Source organism: Saccostrea cucullata, unplaced genomic scaffold, assembly GCF_032062105.1.
Source record: "Saccostrea cucullata isolate Sc308-1 unplaced genomic scaffold, CSIRO_AGI_Scuc_v1 ctg811, whole genome shotgun sequence".
In the NCBI taxonomy this organism is placed as follows: domain Eukaryota; kingdom Metazoa; phylum Mollusca; class Bivalvia; order Ostreida; family Ostreidae; genus Saccostrea; species Saccostrea cuccullata.
Window position 1 is genome coordinate 165,725 of NW_026922183.1, and position 19,194 is coordinate 184,918.

General features: G+C 31.3%; 1 protein-coding gene and 1 long non-coding RNA gene across 2 annotated transcripts; one reads left to right on the forward strand and one right to left on the reverse strand.

Annotated features, from left to right (window-relative positions):
• Positions 1-5,896: 5,896 nt before the first annotated feature.
• LOC134261330 (uncharacterized) lies at positions 5,897-8,282 on the reverse strand. Its single transcript, XR_009990796.1, has 3 exons — positions 8,253-8,282; positions 7,427-7,613; positions 5,897-6,494 (listed from the first exon to the last, which is right to left on the reverse strand). It is a non-coding gene; the product is annotated as an uncharacterized LOC134261330 (long non-coding RNA).
• A 3,289-nt stretch (positions 8,283-11,571) lies between these two features.
• LOC134261336 (uncharacterized) lies at positions 11,572-17,227 on the forward strand. Its single transcript, XM_062743771.1, has 3 exons — positions 11,572-11,606; positions 16,514-16,687; positions 16,971-17,227. Exons 1-3 carry the CDS (start codon positions 11,600-11,602, stop codon positions 17,225-17,227), a joined length of 438 nt encoding a protein of 145 aa, XP_062599755.1. The 5' UTR covers positions 11,572-11,599.
• The last annotated feature ends 1,967 nt before the right edge of the window (positions 17,228-19,194 follow it).

Below are 19,194 nucleotides of genomic sequence, written 5' to 3' on the forward strand. Positions count from 1 at the left end.
ATGATATGAAAGTTTTAAGTCGCTATGCGTTTCTGCGGAGTTAACAATTTAAATAAAAATATTCAACATTCATCATATTGATATCGCTGGCGAGTCAATATTAAACAAAGATTGTCTAAATGTTTAGAAAAGCACAATAATCGTAAAATTAAATTTTATAAATAATTGGGTAAATATTTCATCCAATCCTGATTGACAAACTCTGATATAACTGAAGTGCGGAGAAAATTGGTACGAGAGTTAGGCATAGTCTAAAACAAAGACCGCGTTGTAAATCAACAATTTTACTTTCTCTTTTCAAAACAGGATCTGCTGTATTTATTTGAATTGAAGTGTATATTTAAACATTTCCTTTAGATGTTTTTCAAAAATATGATGAAATATTGATTTCTTAAAAGCAAAGAATATTACGACATGTTCGTCCAGGAGACTAGGATAGAGCGCGTTTTACAATGTGCCAAACACTTTCCCGCAACATCTCAATACCAAAACAAAGAGATTGAAAGAGAAGTTAATGTAGTGGTGGATCTAGAAGGAGTTCGGGGGGGGGGGGGGGGGTTAACATCCTCTAAGAGAGAGAGCGAGGAGCCCCACATATTATATATTTGTTGCGTTTTTATTAAGGTAAAACTATAGCTAAGTTTAAACTTTAGTTTTGTACGTTTTATGTAAAAACTACTTAAACAACAAACTCACAAGAGTTCGTTAAGTTGTACCAAACTGAGTGCAGAGACGCAGAGGACTATGCACAGTTCATATTGCCTATACATGTAATATTATACATGCATTATTCATGAAGAAAATTGGCATTGTCGCATGCATTTTTTTTTTCATGTCACGAGGATATTTTAACAGAAAAATATAAGAAATTAAAAAAAAAAAAACAGCAAATTTCAGTTTCTAAAATAATTTCAACAGTTATATAAATTGGTTTGCGGCCGATTTTTGACGCTTGCGTCAATATGTTTCTTGTTAGTGTTATATAATTATAAAAAAAGTGTTAATTCGCCGAATTCTTATCCTTGTGCTGCCTTAACAAACCCGCGTACGGATTGAAATAAATAAATATTAACAGAAAGCCCATAGAAAAACCAGATCGTTTAAGTGCACCTATAAACAAGGCATTGTAGATGGAACGATACTTTCTGAGTAAATGCACACATAAAATGCAAAAAAAAATATCACTCAGGAAATCGCGTACGCCGGGGGTAAAACAGGATAGACATGTGAAAACCTTATCTATCAACTACAAAACGAAAAGTAAACTCCCTAAATAAATCTAGCATTGCCAAAAAAATGTATGGATTAACAAAAAACCCCAGAAAAACAAGATCGTTTATTTTTAATGTAAGTGCAATTATAGACAATGCATTGCAGAAGGAAAAGTACTTTCTGAGTAGATGCACACATAATTGTACAAATAAATATCACAAAGGAAATCACGTACGTCGGTAAAAAAGGACAAGCTATCTTATGAAAGTGTATCTTCCAACTATACAAAAAACGAAAAATAAACTCACTAAATAAATTTTGCATTACAAAATTACGGAATGATCCCCTTTAAACTCCAAACTAAGGAAAGATGAATCAGCTGCTATAGCTTAAAGATGTGGATAGCCTTTTCAATCAAGATTATTACATTAATGTAAAGATTTACTGCGCACTGGCCCCGAGGCTTTAATCGACAATGCATTGCAGAGGGAAAAGTACTTTCTGAGTAGATGCACACATAATTTACAAATAAATATCACAAAGGAAATCACGTACGTCGGTAAAAAAGGACAAGCTATCTTCTGAAAGTGTATCTTTCAACTATATAAAAAACGAAAAATAAACTCACTAAATAAATTTTGCATTACAAAATTACGGAATGATCCCCTTTAAACTCCAAACTAAGGAAAGATGAATCAGCTGCTATAGCTTAAAGATGTGGATAGCCTTTTCAAGCAAGATTATTACATTAATGTAAATATTTACTGCGCACTGGCCCCGAGGCTTTAATCGACAATTTGCATAACCATAAACAAAACATTCTTAAAAAATAAATGAAAAAGGATTATTTAAAAAAATCAGTTTCTTTTCTATGCAGATCTAGCTTCAAATTGTTTTGTAACTGTCTGTTTTTACTTTCCTTGAAGTTACATGTACATTTCAAAAGAAATAGGGATTTATAATTTTTTTCACGAGATTTTAAAACCTTACAATAGAGAATACTTCTTCATTGATTTTTTTTTCTTCTTTTTCAACGTACCTATTGTTAAGCTATTACTCCTAGGGAGAGTACCTCTTTTTATCTATTACTCCTATGGAGATGCCACCTGTTGCCGATGAAGGGCGGCGAATTTATACATGTTTTCTGCATACAAGACTCATATAGAGAAAAAGTAATTTGAACCAGTACATCAGCAGTTTTATGAATGTATCTTCATATCACAATAGAGAATATCTCTTAGAGGCCAACCAAAACACAATATTTTTTTTGCAGAAATAAATCAAAAATTTCAACCCAACCAGTCCGAATGCTTATACTCCAGCTCCCAGAACTCGTGTTAAACCTATTGATACTCATAACTTTTTTCATTAGATTTGAGACGGGAGAAGTAAAGTGTAAATTATGATAAAGAAAAATACAGGATAACGCTCTATATTTTCATATTGACCGTCCTATTCTGTGCAAAACTATGACCATTTTATGGACAGCTTACCAGTGAACATTTATATTGAACTAACCTACATGTACAAGTCCAAACTATAATTGTTGATATACTTTTTAGGTCTAGGATGAACAGAATGATTCTGAGATATGAATAAATCACGTATATAATATCAGAATTAAAGAGATGAAATATAGAAAATCTATTATCATTGAAGAGAAAAATATGGCCATGTTTCATTGTGGAAAAAGTCACGTGATCATTTTTCTGGATTGCAATCGTATACTTATATATGATTAAATTTTTATTGCAAATTTATTAACTGATTGCATTAATTGGTTTTCATTATCTTTATGATAGGACCAAGCCCTGTCTTATATAGAAAATAAAGAAATATGCTTTTTTTCGGTCATTATAAAGCTGCATATGTTCATTTTTATTCATTAAGCCTGATTGTTTGTTTCAATTGACATTTCAAGTTTTTGTTATCCTTTGATCTCAACATTTCTTTTTTTTAATTTTATATGTCAATTTTCTTTTCGCGTTTCTGTTTTTGTTTACATTGTTATATCTACATTAAATTATTTTGCAATGCTTTTTTTTATTCATAATTCAAATTTATTACAAATGTGAAATAAAAGCTCCTATACTGTTTGTCAGTTAAGCAATGATTTACCATTTCTTCAATCACAAATAATTTGTCAACTTAACTAATATATGAGTTTATTACAAAGGTAAATTTGAAGGCCTAAAAATAGTACCGATTTATGAATAATACATTAAACATAGAACGCCTAATGGCTAACGCCTAATGGGTAAAAAGTTGGGAGGAGACCCCAAGGAGAAGAGAGCATCCCACGGCGGTCGACACATCGTCTGTAATCGCTTAGTATTGATCACCTAGAGGGGATTTTCTGTTCTATAAGCAAAAAGGTCTTTAGCACAATTAATGTCAAAACCTCAGACAAAACACAACCCACTGATAGGTATGGTAATACTGTTTATGCTTCAATTTTATTTCAACAATATTTTAACAAAAAAAGTGGAGGTAATACCTCATTGGAGGCCCTCATAAATATATCTTCATCTGGGGTGTCAGGAGCTCCCTGGATCAGATAGAAAGAATCAGTACATTTAATATTTGGTATACATATATTTAGATATACACAGTTCAATAAAGTAGAACCATTGAAAAAATACAGTTATATGTATAGATAGATAATATAATATTCAACATACCTAAACTTTATATAACATTTTCATATATATTTAGCATTAAGAAAACAAACACATTCAATTTCATAAAAGATAATCTTTGGGGGACAACAACACACAAATGTCCACAATTCCCCCAACGAAAGTATAGCCCAAAGGCCAGTTCACCTTTGAATCAATAAATAATATATAATTTCATAATTTTTCTGACAGATCTGATGACATTAAATCAGTAAACACTAGGAAAATTGGCTTTGGAAGAAATCAATTTAGGTAATTTTCATTACATGTACAATCATCAAGATATTCTACAATGCAAGTCTGAAATAAAACCAAATTTGACGTACATAAAACATCAGGTTTTTTCAAGGTTTCTTATTAAAAAGGAATCATCTTGTCATGTTTTTGTAATAAAGTATCAGAAGAGAATATATAACTAGGAGCACTCATCTATTTTTCATGCTTAATTATATCGCACTTCGAAGTCAATCTTTATATTTCTTAACATGGTTTAGTAAGACAGACTGCAAATAAAGTTACGCAATAATAAAAATCCAATGAAAGCAGCCAATCTGAAATTCAATTTATTTGGAAATAAAAAAAAAATACTTTAATTTTTTTTATTATCATTAAAATAACATTTTACATAAAGGGTATTTTACATCAAAAAATATTCTTTGAAGGTTATATTAATGAATCTTAAGGTCATAGGGAGTCTTTCGGGTTTCAGATATTTCAAGCACCGATAAATGTTTGTCTGTTCATGATTATAACCTTTGTTAGCAATGCTTGTCACTTAAGAACATGTCTACGAGAAAACCATGCAAGAGGTTATGGGAGCAAGGTTCTCTGCTCAACTTCATGTTTTGTGTGTAAATTTCTTCTATAATATGAAATATTTTGCCACAAATTTTTTTTCAGTGTGGTCTCACTTAAGGGGTAAAATCGACACTGTTACTAAAAATAGAATTCTTGGTCCTTACGCAGGGTGAAAACAGGAATTTTATAGGATTTTATATTTAAAAATTCAGCATTTTACTTGATTATGATATAAATTATCCATATATGATTGAAAGTAACAAGATATACTTGTTTCGGAAATTTTTTCATAATCACAAACTGTGCCCTCGTTTAAGTGCAAAAAGGTCACAAATCTGGCATACTTCCAGATTTTTGAAAACTGGTAAAAATATTAACTTTTCAAAAACCCATAACTCAGAAAGTAACGCTTAGAATCAACTCAATCTCATACCAATTATTAGACAACATGTCTGTCTACATTATATAAAAAATCTGTCTTTGGACTCTCAAATATTTTGCTGTACTTTTTACTTAAAGTTGGACATTTTTTGTGAATTTTCAAATTTTTTCTCATCCCTGAACTTCAGCAAGGAGTTATTTGCTGATTTAAATATTTTCAAGAATTCAAATTTTGTGGTTGAAAAATACCAGTATATTGAAAATTTTTGTTTTCAATCAATAATTATTTCTTAAGGGGTTAAATGGGGTTAAATTGGGGGGGGGGGGTAGCAGAATTGTATTATTTTACATTTTCTTTGAGCAGGGTGATATTCACATACTGTTTAGTACCTGTTTGTCAATCAGTAGACCAAGTTTGTTCTTTCTTATCTTAAAAAAAAACTTGCTTGATAAATAATAAACAAAGTACACTGGTATCTACTAATAAGTAGATGACCCCTTTTAATTTGGAGTTCACAAGGTCAAAGGTCAAGGGTTATAATTCTCCATATACCAGTATGTAGATTTCAATCATTCAAAATCGTGAGGACCCATTGTTTGAGAGACATGAAATTTAGTACATTGGTTTCTTGAAAAGTAGGGGACCCCTTTAGATTTTGTGGTCACAATGTTAAAGGTCAAGGGTCAAACTGAACAGAAAGGAATATCAGAGCTATTTTCTTGACAGATATATTGTAATGGCAACAACCTCAAAATGAATGAACACAAAGTTTTAAAAAATCAACAAATTAGGACATTAGTTATTTTATAATTTTTAATTTCATTGCATATTAAAATTTGAATATTACTCAATAACTAAGTACATTCAACAACAAATAAATTACAATGCTTGACTGCTTCCTGATATGTTATATTCACTTCCAAAATTAAAATGACCTTGAAATTTTGTATGCTTGAAAAAAATCTACTTGCTTAAGTATACATCATGGTTCTAAATTAAGGTAAGATTTAAAAGAAAAAAATCATGGTTTCCCCAAATCATATTCTGAATTATTTGCTATAACTGTATACAGGAAATTAGTCTTTATAACAGTTTTATATTTGGTAAAACTAAAGCACTGCTGACCTTGAACTTTGATCTTCTCTAAGATAACAAACACTTAAAATTTACTCTGAATTTCTGTGTATTCTTGCAAGTGAACCCTGATACATATTAAATATTATTTGGGTTGATCTTGAGGTCTCAATCTTTCAAAATCTATAAGGTGTGTCCAAACTATTTTGTTCAGTATGATCCCATTTTCTTCCAATGTATCATCCAATAACTTCTGGAGAAAATTTAACAAGCACTGAAATTTCCACTTCTGGTTTAAAGAACAACTGGACTGTCTCCAAATACGCAAGAGTAGTACTCAAATCAGGTACCTGTGAAAAAACACAGTTTTCAAATTAAATTGAAATAAAACATACAAGACATATTCTAAGATTTTTAAAATAAATGTCATGTTTATGATAATGATACATTTAAATTAATCAATTGAAGAAAATGTCATCAAATGATTTAGGTAAGATTCTTCACAAATTCTTCTGGCTTTCTTTGAAGAAAACAAGAGCTTCATATATCCTTGAAGTAAAGTAATAGAGTAGGGAAAAATGCATGTGGCAAATCGACAGATAGACAGGGCAATTCCTTTCCATGTACTATAGTATACAGTTATGAAATGGGTATGAGGGAAATAGCAAATTTATGATTCCCCGAGGGAGGAAACTATTTCCCGAAGGAAATAATTTTCTGCCAAGGGGAACAATAAATTTGTTATTTCCCGAGTTCCCATCCCATAACTTTTTTATTATACCAAAACAATGATAGGCGATTGAAATTTTTTTAACCAGATATTCCAACATTTTTAAAAAAAAAACTGTAGAGGCATAATTACAAATGCATGCGGTTTAACACAATGTATGATAAGTGAAGCATCGTGTCCTTAAACAATTAATTTATTTTTAAAAAAGTATTTTCACTGACATTTCGAAAAATTATCGTTGTCTTCATTTTGCTAGAATTCAAGTATGATTTTGACACTGCATGTCGAAATGTTTTGACGTCATAGTTACATTGCTAATAACCTGACATCACAGACTCGAGATTCTTTGAAAACTCTGCCCACTGAATGCTTTGATTGGTTAAAATTACTAATAAATATTCATGAGGGAGTAGTCCAAGGGAGCAACTCTGATTTTCCAGGGAGTAGTCTTCAGATGAGGGCAATAGTCACTTATCGGGGAAATAGAGTTTTATGGTATTAATTTATACAGAGTAATGACAGTAGAGGTATAATAATATAACACATCTTTACCATTTCCTCAGCAGTGATAAGTAGTTGGTAATTCTAATGCTGCATCTGCATTGTCTTTTCTCTTCTTATTTCTGGATTCTGTACACAAAACTACATTGGAAACCCTATGTAGTAATTCTTTATAGCTCCACAGCTGAAAATCCCATTGTAAAGCCCAGCCCTAACCAGGGAAATGAATTTGAATAATCTGAAATTGCACGAGAAATGTAAGAATGAAAGGAAATATTCTTTACAAAGTATAATTTCCCAGACTTATATTTATAATATTTAATTAGTTTTGTTTTCAACAGTAACTTGTCAAGGAACACATGGTTACCTTTATTTTAAAAGTATGGGATTATGAGATTCTTTATAATCAAGCAGCCACATATAAGGCAATAATGGTGATTTAATTGACAGTGAAGACCCACCTATCCAATTCTTAATGTACCCTATTAGTAAACAGTCTTTGAAAACCCTGGACCTATTCAACTTTTCATTCTCTCTTCATCACCCCACGAAGGCTACTTATGCTATTTATAATTATTTTGCAATATTGTTGAATTTATACAGATATTTTTATTGCTACATGTACAAGTACCAACCTTGAACATGTTGAAATTTCTCTTGACAGGTTTGCTAGGTATATATTCAGGTCCAGTACAATCACTAGATTTAGCTAAGTAGGTATATTTTTATAGAAAAAATTAATTTGGCAGCTAAATAAAGCTACTTCAGGTAGGTAAAAAAAGCTAACTAAGTAGGTATAAATCAGAGAGCAGCCCCCAAGATGCCAAAGTTTTTTTGTAATGTATTTTTATGATAATATAAACCAAGATCCACCTACCTGTTTCTTTTTCAAATTCAAACATTGTTGATTCAGTATCATCATATAACTACATCCGTCTTGCTACCAAATGCTGTCAGAATCGTATTCATCAAAATCAGAGCCATAATCCGAAGACTCGTTGACAATTAACGCACTTGAATCTTTTTCTGGGGACGTACAAAAACGGTAAACAAAACGTCTCAGGATGCCATAATGTTTACACGTGGTACTTCGATCCCGATGGTTTTCATAATGTTTTATGCATTTTAAACATAGCCACTAGTATATACGTAACAAATTACATTCACAGGAGGGACAATTTTCTTCAAATCACACATAATTGATGCCTAAAACGATTAGATGACAGAAATCTGTTTATAAACTTCGTAAACATAATCATTATCTACCTTCTCTACAGAAGAGCGCAACACGGGAGATAATTCTAACAAAATCTAAATAAATAGTAAAATACGGTTTTTTTTCACAGGAAAAACAGGGAAAAAATTATTTATAGCTTTTATAAAAATAAAAATAATTTTCATTGTTTATATTTGTAAATGTTTTACACAAAATTCATTAAAATTACTGTTAAAAGTAAAACTTATAAAATCATGAATTTTTCCCTCATTTGAATTTGGGGTAATTTCATTACGATATAACTTTTCTGTCCTTGAGAGTCCAAAGGTGGATTTTACATATTGTTTGGATAATATCCTAAAGATTCTTAAATGCACAAAATTCTGAAAAAAGAAGCGTTACTTTCTAAGAAATGTATCCCTGAATATTAACAAAAAATGAACCATTATCATTTCTTGGCACCATGCCAATATTTGTGCCCTCGTGACAGCCTTCTATATAGGGATTTTACAAAAAAAAAATGATTCCAACTTAATTTTACGACTTAATTCTATGAGAAAACATAGCCCTTTTATTTATATATTGTGACATGACCCGGCGAGTTTTCCTTTGAAGTCAAGCATACTGTAACTGCGATACAGAACACTTTTTGTGGGCGTTTCTTATGCAAATGAGCAGAAACTGTACTGTATCTGCAAAATATCAACGATACAGTACGGTTTATTTTTAACCATGACAGAAAGCTGTATCTGTATATACAGACACAAAATCGTTCAATTAGCATGATACATGTAGCACTGTTAGTATTCACTCAAAATTTGAGGTGAATTAAGAATAAAATTTTACAACGTAAATTTAATAGTATCGGATTCAATTTAAAAATTTAAGAAAAGAGGGGGTGGGGCAGTTCACAAATGACTACTTTGAACACCCCCCCCCCCCCTCAAAAAGAAAACAATCAGTGGAAAATCGTAATTTGTGGGGTTAGATTTATATCCAACCAAGACACCATGTGCTTGATATCGTTAAATGTTGATAAATTAAAAAGCGTATTTATACATGTTTACCAAAAATCATTTACGAAAGCGAAAAAGAAAAAAATCAAGGAGGGTGGGATGGGGGGCACCAGTGATTTCTCGCATTCCCTTTGGTTATACTACATTTTATTAAAAATATGAAGTTAAATATGGATGGGCCCCCTTCCTTTCATCTGTTTATTTCAGTTTTGTATATGACGACCGGAGGAGGACATTGTCGGACATTTCTCTCAGATTACGTTCTCCCCGAAGAATTTTTGTTTCAAAAATACTCCTGCACGATTCTTATATATTAAAATCTTTTGCATTAATTAAGACGAGGCTTAAATTAAAAAAAAATGTCAGCAAAAGCTGAATAGAGAAAAAAGCACTATGTAATTAAATTTAAATTTAATTTTTTTGGAAAACAAATTATATTATGCATCCCCTAAATAATTATTTTAAATTGATAAATACCTGCACGTCCACCTCACTCGGCATTTCAGTTGCGAATGCTTAAAATGGGATACTAAATCAGCTTTCTGCAAAATCATCTGATTGGTTGAGTGATAAGTACCCAAATACTCATGTAAATTAGTGAGGTCATAAGAAAGGTCATGTCACAAGTCATTTAGAGTACTCGTTTCCTATTGTATCGGAGATACAGGGCGGGGCCCGGCTCGAGCTATCGCTCTCGCCTCAAGCCCCGCCCTGTATCTCCGATACAGTAGGAAACTCGTACTCTAAATAATACTTGTTTTTTTCTTTCTTACTTTTAACTATTGAAATTGTCATTTTTTCACCAACTTTTTTGCATTTTCCCTTGAATATTGACCAAAATGAATTATTGGCTGTTACTAAAAATAGAAACAACCAATGCAAAAATAAACAACATATTTTTGACTCTCATTTGGTGTCCTTTTAGTTCAGAATAAAAATTAGTTTGTTCTTGAGAGTGCCTATCAGAGCGTTTTTCTATATATCTGCATGGTTTTCTCGTAGACAGGCTCTTAATAATATTTTCCATTATCCTAAAGATTTATGTTGCCGTTAACCTTTGTTTAATTTTTAAAGGCATAACTTTTTAAAAGATTTTTGTAAATGTTTTACACTTTGTTATTTTTTAGGGAAAAATTACATTATTTTTAAATTTAATAAATGTAACTGAGTATTGGGAAAACAGTTTTTGTCCCATGATGGGTATTTAATACTTTAAAAAATATTTTTGCCCCGTGGTTGTCGTCGTTGAAAAAACTCATCGCTCCATTCCAGTTTGTAAAGATCTCATCAGTGTGATAAATGTTGCCTGGTCCCTTAATTAACTTTAAATACAACTTAATATAAAAGTAGAAAAGTCAAAGACCATCATGTGATTATGATATATGAAAAAAACAAACACCCCACAGCTTTTTTGCAATAAACTTTTCTGTAGAGTGGGCACTTTCATACTTGGCAATTGTCCTTGTACTATGCAAAAGTTACACAGTTGTAGCAGTGAAAAAACCCATTTACATCATAATATCAAAGCTATATATATGAAATAAATATTAAGTAAGAAGGTCACGTGTGCAAAAGAAATTCAGCTTGTGATTGGTTCAAATCTGACATATAAACAGCGAACGCTTTTCTCATCTCGAGCTTTGCAGATGATGTTTTACAATTCAGACAACAACAATGAAACTTAATTGTCAATTTTTCATAATTAGACTGCTATTAATATTTTCGGATCTTCTTCTCGTGAAAACAAATGGAGAATATTTTCAAAATAGCTGTGAGCGTTGGAATGCGATTCAAGTAAACATTCAACCAACTTCTACTTGCCTGCAGAGGAACAAACCTCCAAGTATTTCGCATTGCCTTTATGATTGTTTATCAACCAAAAAGCATATTTATATGTTCAGCTATAATGGGGACGAGAAGAACTGTTTATCATGTTTATGTTGTGTAGATTTTCCTAGCAATATCTCTCATAATCAAAAGTGGAGATCGTTCATGCCTCGTGAGTGTTTCATCTGTTTAAACATTTTTATATAAATCTGCTATTTGGTTATATTTTCTATTTGAAAAAAAAAACATCATAAAAAGAAATGTCAAAGATTTATGTTAATAGAATACATTTTTTTCATTAAGATGTACTTAAAATATATTCATTTGTTCTTAATCTGGAGAAAAGATACTATCCAATTCTGAATGATATCGTACACATAACGTAAACTTATCTTCCATACAAAATCATTTATACATATTTTTACAAATATATAGTATTCTAACGTTTTTCATTCTAATTGTTATTCAATTATTTATAATTACACACTGATTTTCCGGTTATTTCCCGATCATGTCAGAGAGCACACGGCGGGTGTGACCGGTCGCCTGTGGATGCTCACTTTTCCATGGTACCTGCTCCCATCCCCGATCTTTTAGATTTTCATGTTTTCTCTGCTCCAATTTATGAATGTTTTCTGGTCCTCTGAGCTTCAACACTGTTATCCTCACATATTTCATCTAAAGAACTCATAATATGACTTGACATATGTTACTTAACAATAAAATGCTTTGAAGTTTTCATAGTGTATTTCAAATTATCTAAATGTTAAAAGTGTTTTCATCAGTGTATTGTAATTATTAATAAACAGATAAAACATTTTATACTTTTAAATAGAAATATGCTAACCATTTGGTTTTTTTCTTATACTGATATACTGAGAGTTTGTTTTTTATGATAATTTTCTCTATTATTTCATTATGTTTGAAACAGCCTTCAACACATAATGTTCTAAATGACATAAATGATTAACCTTATTTCATTTAGTTGTCTAAATTAGAATTTTTGAAGGTATATCCTTATTACAAATAATTCAATATATTAATAACGTAGAACATTGAAAATTGATTTTTTATATCAATTAAAATATATTATCTTATTATTCTTTAATGCAGTATAAAACATCAATAGAACCTCTTTAACTGATTTTCTATTTAAAAAAAAAACTTGGTCTAAAAAACTGAAAATTATTATTTCAATCTCAAGGTCAAAAAACAGTCAAATAATTAAACATCGTCCTCTGTATTTTTTTTTTTCAAATTTTGTTAAATAATCAAAATATTTGAAACTGTCAGTTAAATTGTCCTCATTATGACATACTATACTTAAAATTAACTTTGAGGAGAAAATGGACCATTTATTATGTGCTACCTTAAATGATTTTCCCCCTATATCATCACTGTTAAGTCCGATTCTCTATGTGTTGACCTACTTCTTATTACCGACGATTTTGTTTTTCGCTATAACTGACATAGGGGAGGAGTTATTTGTCATTAAGAATAGCCAGAATTTATTTTGGTGGCAATTGGAGCACTTATATATTATAATCAACCTATTATGAAAATAAACCAATCAGTTAAATATTCAAATAAGCAAACAATCGATTAATCCATCCACCTGTCAATCAAACAATCAATTAATCCATCCACTCGTCCATCAAACAATCAATTAATCCATCCACCCGTCCATCAAACAATCAATTAATCCATCCACCCGTCCATCAAACAATCAATTAATCCATCCACCCGTCCATCAAACAATCAATTAATCCATCCACCCGTCAATCAAACAATCAATTAATCCATCCACTCGTCCATCAAACAATCAATTAATCCATCCACTCGTCCATCAAACAATCAATTATTCCATCCATCAAACAATAAATTGACAATCAATCAAACACTCCATTAATAAATGAATCCATAATTTCATCCATCAATCCTTGAACCAATCAATCAATCAATGTAATAATGATAATAATAATAATAATAATAATAATAATAATAATAATAATAATAATAATAATAATAATATTTTATTTAAAGAAGGTAACCTGATTAGTGCAAGCACTATTCATCCCCAGGGTCTTCTGACAATTAACAATTTAAAGATACATAGTTATACACATACAGACATATTATAAATATAACATAAATATACAAATACAATTAAACATGAATCACAAATTATTCTGACGGTGTTTTACATAATGTTTTACTTGTCTCTTGAAAGCATTAAGATTTGTTGACATTTTTATTTGCACCGGTAAAGCATTCTATAATATGGCGCCAGAGTACTGGAATGAATTTTCAACAAGTTTACATTTATGAATTGGCACACACAATAATTAAAGACAGATTTATAAAACAATACATATTTATTTATAGTAAGCTGTTCATAAACAGTACGCCAATCAGGTTTATCAAAAAGGGGCCTTAAGGGTGCATCAGGGAGAGCATCTAAAATATACCTTGCAGCACGCTTTTGAAGTTTATGAACTCTTTCATACGAAAGCCCAGAAGGCTCATTCGAGATTCGAGTTTCCAAATACGAGATTCGAAATTCGAGATTCAAAATTCGAAATTCGAGATTCAAAATTCGAGTTTCGAGATTCAAGATCCAAACGAACCAACCAAAAGCGGGTTCAACATTTGATTACTTCCCTTTATTATGTTTTTATTATCAAGAAATAGTTCAATATAATTATATCAAATGGGTCATTTCATTAAATTACAATACAAGAAAAAGTGTTATATATAATATTAGAAGGAAAATTAAATAATTAATGGAATTTTGATCAGCAAAATAAAAATTTTATTCATATTACAGATTCTTAAATATTAAATAGATTTCACATATCAGGAGTATGTATATTTTTGAATTGTCTACTAAACTTAAATTTTGTGCATTTCCTCTGCAAGGAAAACAACAGGTACTTATGGACGGTTCCACCTCTCCCCCCCTCCCGCCTCGATATTCAACCTTAGGGCTTATTGGACATTTTCTTCACAAGTTATATGTATTTAACTTATTCATCATGTGTACAATAACAAAAAATGGTAAAATCCCCAGAATAATCACTCAACACCCCCCCCCCAATACCCACTATACGTTATAAGAGAAGGATATGTCACTCCAGTCTGTTTACGTTGTACCCCCACTGGTATTAATTAAATGCATTTATTTTGTTTTAACTTTAAATGTCGATTCACACTGTCTCTACATAATTTATACAATGTATTTCTGTCTTCGTCCATGCTATCGGACTGACTCTGCATCACGTCATAACCCCACATTTTCTCCGTAAACAGCATTCTTTCTTTTAAAGGGGTAATAAATAGTGTTTTGTTTTGTTTTGTTTTTTTTTTAATTTTTTTTGGTTTTGGTTATTCTGGGGGTTTTACGTGAGCGATTTTTTCGCATTGTAAAGCTACACATAACAAAGAATTAAGCCCTGGAGTTCAATATCAAGGTGGGGGTGGGGGGGTCTTGTCCACACGTTCCTGTGTTTTTCTAAAAATTAAGACAAGAAACATATATTGACGCAAGCGTCAAAAATCGGTCGCAAACCAATTAAAGTTCCTTTTATGAAGCAACTAAAGACTATGGTGATCTGTTTTTAAAATATCTTACATCTATCTTTTAATATATATCCTTATGATATTAAAAGCTTGTGCTCGACATTGTAATGTTTTCTTAATTATATAATGCATGTTCAGTATTAACCCTGGTACTCTGCGTCAACAACTTTTGAACCGTGGGCCTGTATGGCATTTACATTAAAAGTTTAAAACTAAAATTTAATGTAATCTACAACTAGATATGCAGTGTAGTTTACTTTAATAAAAATGCAACAAATATGTTGGTATCCTAAAATTGCTCTCTGTTAGAGGAAAGAACTAAACTCCCTCTAGATCCGCCACTACATTTCTTCTCTTTGAGTTGTAGCTGGAAAATTCTGGCACATTGTAAAACGTGCATTATCCTCGTCTGCTAAGGGCCAAATCTTGTAATATTCTGTAGCCTGCTAAGATAGTCTTTTAATGAATTAACATTTAACCATATTTTTCAAAATGTATATATATGTACATATGTACACGTCATTTTAAAATAAATACGTACAACAAATCCCGTTTGAATAGAGAAAGTATAATTGTGTAATATACATAACGCGGTCTTTGCTTTAGACTACGCCCAACACACACCTCAAACATGTCTAAATTTCTAAATCAGTATTGGATGAAATATTTACCTCATTCTTCTTAAGAATTTTTAATTTTATGTTTATTGTGCGTTCTTCTTTAACCTTTAGACCGTCTTTTTAAAAGATTATTATATTAATGTTAAATTATTTTTATTTAAATTCTTTAAACTCCGCAGAAACGCACAGCGACTTCAAACTTTCACATCACAAAACCGACCAGCTCCTGGCCGGCCGGTAATTTGTCGTCAAATTAGTCGTAGTACAAAAATATAATTATATACTCCTGATATATGTAATCTATTTAGTATTTAAGAATCTATAATATAAATTGAAATATTTTTTGCGGATCAAAAATCCATTAATTATTTAAATTTCTTTCCAATATATATATAACACTTTTTCTTGCATTGTAATTTAATGAAATGACCCATTAGATATAATTATATTGAATTTTTTCTTGATAGTAAAAACATAATAAGGGGAAATAATCAAATGTTGAACCCGCTTTTGATTGGTTCGTTTGGATCTTGAATCTCGAAACTCGAATTTCGAATCTCGAATTTTGAATTTTGAATCTCGAATTTCGAATCTCGTTTTTGGAAACTCGAATCTCGAATGAGCCTTCTGGGCTTTCGCACTTTCAAGATTTGATCTGGACGTATTTTCCCAAATTGTTAGGCAGTAATCAATGGTAGGCATGATGTACGCATTATAAAACAATTTACGTGTTTCAACAGGCAGATATTTTTCAATTCTACGGAGTGCAGATATTTTACGTGACAGAGTTTTACACACATGGTCGAAATGTACAATGTATTTTTTTTTTTCAATCAATTAACGAATCTAAAGATAAAGTCACGTTTCATTTTCATTTCAGCCCACTGTCCTCCTGGATATACGGCTTATAACTACTCCTACTTTGAGATTTGTTTGAAGTTTGTACCATTATTTGTAAACCACACCGAGGCTGTGAGCAGCTGTGTAAAAGAGGGGGGAGATCTCATTAAACTTGACTCAAGGGACAAGTTCAAAATTTTTCAAAGGCATATGTGTATGTATAGCCTATATTTTTTTTTTAAATGAAGAAATTATTAACACATGTCATGTATTTAATCTGTATATAAAAGAATATGAAAAAAAAAACAAAAAAAAATCCATATGAATTTGTAGGCGTCTAATGAGGTAATGAGGATATTTCGCTCATAATTTTGACAAATACTCTACAAGTTATAAGTAAAACGAGTTAAATTAATTCCCTTTAAAATGTATTCATCAATTGAAGAAGCTGTATTCATTGAATGATAATCAAATCCAATTATTTTGACATCTTTCAGTACAACTTCCCCCCTCCAAGTATCCTTTTAAAGTGTGGCTTCAGGGAGAGGAAACAGATCGAAAGAAGGGGGAATGGACATTCCACGATGGATCTATCTTCGACTTTGACTGTAAAATCTTCATGCAAACGAATCAGCCGGAAGAGACCCACTTAGCTGCCTCCAATAAAAAAGATTTTCCATGTGATGACGAGGATCCGGCAAACACACATCATTACGTGTGCGAAATTTATCGAACATTCAAAGACACTTATTAGCTACGTCACGATAACTGTGGTCCTGCATATCAGCTGGGATAAATAAGTCTGCTAAGGGCCAAATCTTGTAATATTCTGTAGCCTGCTAAGACAGTCTTTTAATGAATTAACATTTAACCATATTTTTCAAAATATATATATATATATATATATATATATATATATATATATATATATATATATATATGTACATATGTACACGTCATTTTAAGATAAATACGTACAACAAATCCCGTTTGAATAGAGAAAGTATAATTGTGTAATATACATAACGCGGTCTTTGCTTTAGACTACGCCCAACACACACCTCAAACATGTCTAAATTTCTAAATCAGTATTGGATGAAATATTTACCTCATTCTTCTTAAGAATTTTTAATTTCATGTTTAAAGGAGGGACCATCCCCTCTGACTATTCATATCCGCCATGTGCTCCTTTAATATTTGCTGACAGACAATAAGATTACTTTTATAAATCATTTAGAGTTACATCAGATATAACCAGCTTTATCAAGTTGTCCTGCAGATGAGAACAACATTTTTTTCTATCAAACCATCTTTTACCTTACTACTTTTTTATTAATACAAAATAATGCTAAATATAAACCACTAAAGTACATTGTACTTAGACAGTACTGAAAGACGGGGTCAAAATAAACTTCATGCAATTTTTCAATTATTTCATTACTGAATCGTATTCTCGGTGACTTGGAAGGTGACGACGGCTTCTCTGGGAGACAGTTCCTGGGGTGAGGAGTGGTAGTTGAGTGATTCATCCTCTGGACGGTGTGGCTCGGCGTGGGGAACGATGGGAATGTTAAGGGACTCCTCAACTATGCTCTCGGCGTCTGGGAGATGACGTGAGAGGAGCTTGCTGGTGGTAGAGACCTCGGAGAAGGGAACTGTGGGCTCTACACACTCAAAACACTGAAAAACAACTTGTCCCAGGCTTCTTATCCGCCGATACCCCTCACGTGAGATGCCTGAAAAAGAAATATGTTTTTCATTTAATTCATCAATTTATACGGTCATTATGTCTATAACTTTGCGCTTTATAGGGGATAAGATAAGATTAATGTATTTAGTTTTCTATGAACTTATGTACAATATAGTTTTATATAATACTATTTCTTTTTCAAAGCTGAATTACATATTTGCATTTTACCTTTCGAACACCTTAATCACGTGTTACAATCTAATCGAATATTGCCAAGGAGGTTCCAAATTATTGAAACTTGTGTTTGAAAAAAAATCAATTCTGCATAAGACTTTAACATGTTTAATAAATAAAGGAATTAAAATTATGCTTTGTATTTAAAATGATTTTATTGTTTAAATTCAATAGTCCAAAATTTACAGGTAAACCAGTAGGCAAGTTTTAAAACTAATATTTATTTAGTAAAGGTCTTTTATTTATAGGCTGTCTCCCCTTAGCAACAATATCTTAGTAGACTCGACTGTCATAAAAGGAACTTTACCAAGTTCGAATTTCTAAAGAGTGTATATTGTTTGTATTTATTGTTGTATTACACAAAATGAATAAAAAAAAAATCTGGGTAATTTTTTTTTCAGTATTAGCGTTATAAGTTCGGTTTAATTCCTCCTTTGCCGCCTTTGCAATTAGAGCAAAATGTTGGAATTTTGTTTTTGATGAACCTATATCAAACATTCAGTAGACTGACCAGAAGCCTTTGCCGCACCATTTCTTTGATATTCGAGCAAGGATGTTAGAAAATGAATTAAACGGGATATTTGTTTGTAAGGTATGCTCATATATTTCTACTATTTCTTTGTAGAATAAAGGCAGACAGGGTGTTTACTTGCCGATCAGCCTTTCCTCTGCCGTTCGTGACAAAAAAGATGCAAAAAATTCAACACTACGCCGCACATTTTGAAACTTAATTTTTGTTTCTATCTAAAGTTCTCAGTCTATTGATTTTGGAAGTTGCTGCTAGAATCGTATAGTTA

Coding starts and splice junctions, on each gene's coding strand:
- LOC134261336 (XM_062743771.1), top strand. Junction 16,688..16,970: donor AATTTTTCAAAGGCATATGT/GTATGTATAGCC, acceptor GACATCTTTCAG/TACAACTTCCCCCCTCCAAG.